Raw genomic sequence first — 8,171 nt, 5'->3', positions numbered from 1 at the left:
AGGACCGTAGTCAACTGGCGGCGAAGGACTGTAGTCGGCGGGCGACGTAAGTCAAGAAGACCGTAATCGGCTGGCGACGGAGGGCGAAAGGACTGTAGTCGGCGGGCGACGTAAGGCAGGAGGATCGTAGTAGGCGGGCGACATAAGTCAAGAGGACCGTAGTCGGCGAGCGACGGAGGTCGGGAGGATCGTAATCAGCGGGAGACCGTCTTGTTAACTACTATTTTAAATGTTAAATTTATTTTTCACAATTTATTTTTGTGTAATCTTAGTTCTATCCCTTTTCATTCCTAATCCTCTCATAATAATTTTATCTACTCGAGCTCGTCTAATGAATGCATTTTTTACTCTTTCATGTACATGTTCAAACCACCTATGTTTATTTTTAATTATCTTATTGTCAATACTTGTCAGTCCAATCTTTCCTTTAATGTAATAATTCCTTAGTTTAGCCACATATGCATCTTAATGTTCCGTTTTTAACCATGCTTAACTTAGATATGAATATCTTTTTTTCTTAGTTCAACATTCAAATCCATAATTATCCACATCTTTTTTTTTTCATAAATTTATATTTAAGCCTCAATGATATCCTCTTATCACACAAAACTTCTGATGCACTTTTTCATTTTAACTATCCAACCTTAATTGCAGTAGTTTCATCATCATTTATATCATTACTCTTTTGTATAATATATTCGAGATATTTGATTTTTTATAATTATGTATTACTTTATATTTCAATAATATTGAATGATAATTATGAACATAGCGCCAACTAAAATTACATATCATATATGTGGCTAGGGGTTTAAAAGCATTGAGCTTGAGTAAGCTGGCTCTTTATTCATATTCAGCTCATTCAAATTTATCTTGTTCAATATCGGCTCTTGTTCGTGAATTTATTGTTCTTATTTATTCATTTTAATATATATGAGTGTGTTTGACTTGATTTTGGCTAGATTACTAAAAAAGTGTAAAACTTAAATTTTTTTTTTTTTTTATAAATTAAGCATTCACAAGCTAATACATATATAAAAAATTTACAAATTATTATTACTCAAAATTTATGATTACAATAATAAATTTATAATCAAAATTTGCAACTTAGCAAATGACTATTAAATGAATCCAAACTAATAATAATAAATGCATGACAAAATTGAATTCTAATTTATACAAATATGAACACTTTGATCGAAATCTTTAGTCCTCAATTCTCCAATCTTATTAATTGAAAGTTTGTAACTCAGATTAACATTTAAATTTTTATTTCTCTATCCTATAAAAGGATTTATAGCCATGCCAGAATTTTAATTCATATCTCAAGCAACAATTGTACATATGATTATATTTCAAATTCATGATAATTAACTTAAATAAATCTTTATAGCTTTTGTCTAGCAAATTGTTTTTCTCTAAATACTCATTAGGCAACAACTCCAAATGCAACGTTGTTATGATATCTATTTGCAAAGAAATCAATCCAGGAAGAATTACAATTTAGCTATACATATAACATCCAGTATGAAAGCGAGCCATAAAGAAATCAATCAAGTATCTATAAATCCACTAGAATAACAACCACATAATCTAGTAACTAACAATCTTGAAATCCACATTATTATTAAAACAACAATGTAAATCCAACAATCTGCAATAATAATAAAACCATATCCGCCACCCAGAAATAAACTGAAGTAATCTAACAATACATGATTAAGTTGGTAGTGTAAACAGTAAAACCTGTGAAATTGCAGAAATGTAGAAGAATAATAAGCAAGTGGAGAACAGTTGCTTCAACATTATTTTTAGCTACAACGTTAAATTGATATGGAAACTCCAAACTGAATGAATACCTTCTTGTACTGATCAAACATAAAAACTTGGACTAATATATAATAGAAAGTATTGAGGATCAGATCTAAATGACTATTGTAATCTCTTATCCTCAATATGGCTGCACAACCTCATGCCATACTAGTTATAGAGAAATCATAAATCATATTGCACGCAACATTTGTAAATATGATTATATTTAAAATTTTTAATAATCAACTTAAATAAATTATCATAGCTTCCGTTAAAACACTCTATTCAGATCTCACACAAACTTGGATTGAAAGCTTAAAAAAATATGGGGGCTCAGATAGAAAAAAAAGTTTTGACACATGTAGCACTATATAGGGGTGCACAACCTTACGCTATACTAGCTATAGAAGAATAAGCATTTACATCTCATGATGCAAATAGTCATAAATACGGGCACTAGGCAAGTGTTAATAAAATATCTGAAGTTATAGTAAGTATGACTTCAGCTTTAAAATGACAAGTGGTGGGAACCATTTGGTGAAGAAAGTGGTGGAGAGGTTGAGTATGTGGATGCATAGGAGGTGGAGTGTAGGTTACAGATGATGGGTTATGAAGTGGTGTGGTGAAAGAGGAGAGGTGATAGAGTTTGTGTGTGTGTGTGAGGGGGGGGCGGGGGGGGGCGTGGGAGGTCATCCCTTATAAACAAAACTCAATTTTTAGGATAGGAAATTGTCCACCCTTAGTTCAAAGTGGTTCCACCCCGGGAATTTCAAGGAGAAGAGGTGAGTCCGACGAAGATGACTTGCGCGAAGTAAGAAGTGAGAGATACCATATGGAGATGATTGAGTGAGTGCAGGGCAGAGATGATTGCATTGGTGGTCAAAATGGGAAGGGGGAGAAAAAATGGGGATTAGGCTAGGGGATTCGGTTTATTAGACTTTTGTGATCAATCTTGATATTAGGTTGCAAATGGTGGGTAACTCGTGCCTTTTGAATATTTCACTTGTACTATATAAAGTTTATTTTCATTTGTTGTTGGAAAGAGACATCATAAAACATAAAGTGCAGCAATGTTCGTGGGCATAAGTTGAAGATTGATTATCTTATGGAACATTTTTAAAAACACGTTATTAACATGATGAGCATTGGCTTTTAGAGGCTTGATTAGGATAAACAAAGGGCTGTCTAGCTAGCATAATGAGCATCTGAAAAACTTTTGTCCTTAACTTTGGGGTATTGTTTTTTATGGCCCTTGCCCATGTACCCGCTGGATTATAGAGTACCATTATCTCAGTTAGCATCAAATATTGGTTAAAATACGTTTACGTTATTAATCTTTTTTCATGTATAATCATTTATGTATTTTAACAGGCATGTTTTTTTTGACAGTTCATCAGAGAGTGAGACATCAGCATATAAATTTTTCCAGCAAGAAACTGATTAAAGTTGTACGGGCTTATGTTATCCCAATTTCACCTTCTTTACAAGTGAATGATATTATAAGAAGTGATATGTGTAAAACTTACGGCTTTATTAAAATTGGAGAAGCAGTTCCTGATAATGTTACGCTCAAAGACATCATTACAACCCTCCCGAAAAAGGTCAATTGACATAATAAGTTTTAAACATATCTTAAATCAATCTCTGCCGACCCAAGTAGTTGGGATCAGGCTAATGATGATGATCTTGATTCAGTCTAAGGGAAATTCTTCTTTGAAGGTATTTGAGATTGATGATGTTAAAGCCTGGAGATCTGTTTTGGTGTCTTTTGTTTCTTATGCTTTGGGAATTTGGATGATTACAAAAGCTCCATGGTACTTGCTCCCGCTTGCATGGGCATGGACCGGAACTGCTGTTACGGGGGTTAGTTTCCCTCAGCATTCTATGAATAATAATTATGGAGAAAATATAGTTTAGATCAATATGCATTTCTTCATAATTACTAACGCTTTTCTGCTCATTTTGTTTTTCATTCATTTTTAACATAAATGTATACAGTTTTTTGTGATTCGGCATGATTGTTTCATAAATAGTTTTATGTTCTTTTTTACTGTAAAATTTATTCATAATACTGGTATTATAGTTCTTTGTGGTAGGCCATGATTGTGCGCATAGGTCCTTCTCAAGGAATAAATTGGTGGAAGACATAGTTGGAACTCTGGCTTTTTTGCCTCTTATTTATCCATATGAACCGTGGCGCTTCAAACATGACAAGCATCATGCCAAAACAAACATGTCTGTTTCTCTCTTCTCGTTATTTTATTTTACTCTTTTTGCTTTTGTATTTTTCTGATTTTTGCCTGATAGAAGGTTCTCTCATATTTTAATTCTGTGAACGTGTCCATCATATTTTTCATAATCCTTGGCTTCTGTTAATGAATGGAACGGGTTAAATTGATTCTCTGTGAATTTCCAGGTTATTAGAGGATACTGCCTGGCATCCCATTTTAAAAGAGGAAATTGATGCATCCCCATCTCTGAGGAAGGCAATAATCTTCGGTTATGGTCCACTTCGACCTTGGATGTCAATAGCTCATTGGTATCTTGCAAACTGCCATCTTGTTATAGTTTATACGCTTAATAGGATTTTATCCACTTAAATTGCACCATCAATGTTTCTTATATTGTTCATTGATTTTAATCTTTTCGAGCACAATATTAGGTTGATGTGGCACTTTGATTTAAGAAAGTTCAAACCAAATGAAGTTGGACGTGTTAAGATAAGTTTGGCATGTGTCTTTGCTTTCATTATGATTGGGTGGCCGCTGATTATTTATAAGGCTGGTATTGCGGGATGGATCAAGTTATGGTTCATGCCATGGCTAGTATATCACTTTTGGGTACATTCTTCCTGTTTTTATGTTCCACTTTTTTTTTCATATTGAATAAAACTTAATATTTTAAGAAGTCAATTATTTATCCTGCTAGTTATTGAATTTCATAGATGAGTACTTTCACTATGGTTCATCACACTGCTCCTCACATACCTTTCAAGGCTTCAGATGAATGGAATGCTGCTCAAGCCCAACTTAATGGAACAGTCCACTGTAACTACCCTCGATGGTGTGTCTTTCAGACTTCATCTTTCTCATCCTCTTCTCAAGTTAGTACTTATCGTGCTTTCATTGTATTTTATTCGACTGATCAAAATTGAATTTTCTGAAAAATATTGTCTTAACAGGATAGAGATTCTATGCCATGATATCAATGTGCATATTCCCCATCACATTTCTCCAAGGATTCCATCCTACAACCTTCGGGAGGCACATCGTTCACTCCAAGAGAACTGGGGCAAGGTAAATTTAAGATTTTATTGCCCATTTGGTTCTTCATGGATTAAAAAAAAAGGATTTATACTGGTATAACATCAGCAAAAGGATTTTTTTGGTACAAACATCCAAAATTGAGTGGTAAACCTAGAAAATATGAATGTTGTTGAACGTCCCTAATAGAAGTTCTAAAAAAGTGATTGAATTTGCTAGATTCCATCTTATTTTGATGTAATTGGAAATCATCATGGGTTTTAAATTTAATACGATTCCTTAATTTAATTTATTTGTTTTTATGCATACAAAATGTGAAAAGAAATAATACGTTTTCTATTGACTAGCCAACAAGAAGCAGAATTGACATTTGCTTCAGTAATGTATTCTAACACTGAAAATTTTCATCTTGGAACCTACATGAAGTATCTGAATGAAGCCAATTGGAACTGGCGTTTGATGAAAACGATAATGACCACTTGTCATGTATACAACAAGGAAAGGTTCTATTTTCCCTTCGACAAGATTGCTCCGGAAGAGGCGCAGCCAGTTACATTCCTCAGAAAGTTCATGCCAGATTATGCATAGTCTGTTTCATTCTTTGATGCCAGCATGCGTAAGCACTTGTTATTTACAGGACGATGCAGAGTATATCATACAATAGATTTATTTTTTTACTTTCTAATAATTTGACGAATTCACTTGTATTGTCTAAACCAGAGTATTCTGTTACGTAACTAAGAGTAATTTGCTATTTTTATTTTTTAATAACTATCAGAATGAGAGCGTAAATGATCATGCTATAGTGTAACTGCACATTAACTTCATCTTGTATGGCTTGAGAATGGCGATGATAGTAGGGCTGTGCAGCCGAGGAACTGACAATGGCTGTGAAATCTCACAGGAGAGGAGAGCAGCTAAGGGAAAGAATGTTTTCCTTCTTTGGGATTGTGATTGTGGGCTTCGAATTTTTGAATGATATCGCTAGGATGAGAAGTTAAGGATGCTGGGAAGAGATTGAGCCGATGACTTCGGAAGCAGGCAACATATGTTAGTGCAGGAGATGTTGGCTCACGCATGGGTGGATGACAATAATAGGAGTCTGGGCGGCAAGCAGTGGCGGATACCTATCATTTTTTTAGAGTCGGCATATGAGCGGTGAGAATTTCAGTCCCAAATAAAGTCTTGTAATTCATTATATTTTATGAAATAAAAAAAATTTATAAAATTTGTATTCTACTTTGTATTTTCTTATTATGTTGTATAATGACTTCATTCGAAATAAAATCAAATATATTTTTTCTCAATATAAGACATTAGACAGTCATTGAGTCAAACATCATCTATTTTGCTATGCAAATGATGCTTAATAACGTTCATTACAGAAAATGCTCACTCCATTGTAGAAATAGCAAATGATAAAGTCAGTGCTAAAATATCAAGTCTATAAATAAAGGGATACATAATATTTTTTGTTCTTTACCATATGTTTTGCAAGATCAATAATGTTAGTCAATAATGTGAATTCATCATTCGTGCGCATATCAATAATATAAGTAGATAGTTGATGTTCAAGAGATACAAGATCAATAATAAAGCGGTAAACCGCGAAATTAAAGATTCAACTTGTCATTGTACATCACAATTTCAAGATAAATTTTGAGATTTTTATCTCTTCTGAATTTAAATATCCAAACAATTTCAAAAATTTTAACCCATTGAAGTGTGCTTTGGCTCCAAGATAGATTTAACTTACTCTGATATTCATAATTCTTAATTTGCATCTTGTAGCATTTATATTTTTCCATCCTGTAAATTGAGTGCGCTAATTGCTTGCCAATTTCGACGGGGGGGTGTGACGGAAATAGACTGCAACAGTCAACAATGCTTAGAGGGTTGTTGATGGGCCGCTGTTGTAGCTTCTAGGTTTATATGTGAGGGTTGCGATCGGGCCGTGAGTTCACTTAAATCAAAATTTTCTGTGAAGTTGATATTGGTTTGCTGCATCGTCCTTTGCAAGCTCGATGGTCACCGGCCAGTTCGTTGACCATCCATCCTCAGCTCAAGTTGGGTCCTCAAGGTCCTATGTATAAACCTCGTAAGTTTCATAATAGATAGGCAATATGTTGCAGTAATGATCTAATGTTTCTAATTTTAGTTTTCCTAATTTCTTTTTTTTGGTCTTGCACAACTGAATGTCCTTTGACGTTGCAGAAGGACTTTCTGGACAAGTATGGAAGCTTTGTCAAGCTAGTCAACCAGATATATCCAGGCTCCAGTCTCAGAGATGAGAGAGCTTCTTGCTCAAATGTAGATTTAATAAAAAAGAAAAAAAAGAATTGTGGGCTTTTTTGTTCCTTGGTGGCTGCTGCTCGATTACTTTTCTTGTTGTTTTATTGTCTACATATCAGCCCCACCCTTTTCTTTTACCTCATCCTCATGAAACAATAATAATAATGATATTTTAGGCTAAAATCTTTGATCGTAGTTGCATGCGATTTCTTCTTTGTGAGCAGTTAAATAAGAAAATGTTTTTTTTTTAACCGCAAAAGGTGTTATTGCTTTACTGGATGTTAACGGCAAAACAATGCTATCGGGCCTTCTGCCCTCATTACTTCCAAAAACAGAAAAAAAAAATGCTTTACTAATTAGGTGAGGACATCTGGCATTTCAATAGATTGCCACATAATCTTCTAACGAGTATTATAACCTTAATTTGATAATCTATGCGTGGATTCTGTTGTCATCCAAAACAAAATCAAAATTATTCTTCTACATATAAACAATGTTGTCCAATGAATATAAAAATATAAAAAGAGGTGTTTTGCCTTTTAACTTCCATTTCAAATTTGTCAAATGTGTAAGCTTGACCGAGGCACTTGTGAGCGCCAATGCTGTATTGATTGTCATATGATGACAGTCAAAATATTGAGCTAGCAATGATGCGATACTCACGTAGCTTGAATGGTCATTAGTAATATGTTTTACTGAAATTTGACAAAATGGTAAAACCCAATCGTTGCTTGATGGCTATAGTGACTCGTACAATATATTTTCTAGGGAATGAAGTTTTTTGTTTGTCGTGATCTATAGTGA

At 33.9% G+C, this 8,171-nt stretch overlaps 1 protein-coding gene across 7 annotated transcripts; it reads left to right on the top strand.

Annotated features, from left to right (window-relative positions):
* Positions 1 to 3,231: 3,231 nt before the first annotated feature.
* LOC110106925 (omega-6 fatty acid desaturase, chloroplastic) lies at positions 3,232 to 7,550 on the top strand (the record flags this gene model as incomplete). Of its 7 annotated transcripts, XR_003702173.1 has the most annotated exon segments (11): positions 3,232 to 3,413; positions 3,532 to 3,675; positions 3,896 to 4,047; positions 4,229 to 4,351; positions 4,475 to 4,652; positions 4,757 to 4,875; positions 4,994 to 5,108; positions 5,502 to 5,691; positions 5,980 to 6,233; positions 6,867 to 7,173; positions 7,290 to 7,550. XR_003702173.1 is itself a non-coding variant. In XM_028698897.1 (9 exon segments), coding segments are annotated over 8 exon segments (1,175 nt in total), but the record flags the coding sequence as incomplete, so codon positions are not given.
* Positions 7,551 to 8,171: the final 621 nt, after the last annotated feature.

Source organism: Dendrobium catenatum, unplaced genomic scaffold (genome assembly GCF_001605985.2).
Source record: "Dendrobium catenatum unplaced genomic scaffold, ASM160598v2 fragScaff_scaffold_1177, whole genome shotgun sequence".
Taxonomy (NCBI): domain Eukaryota; kingdom Viridiplantae; phylum Streptophyta; class Magnoliopsida; order Asparagales; family Orchidaceae; genus Dendrobium; species Dendrobium catenatum.
Note: the sequence above shows the minus strand (reverse complement) of the source record. Positions and strands in the feature narration are given on the sequence as shown.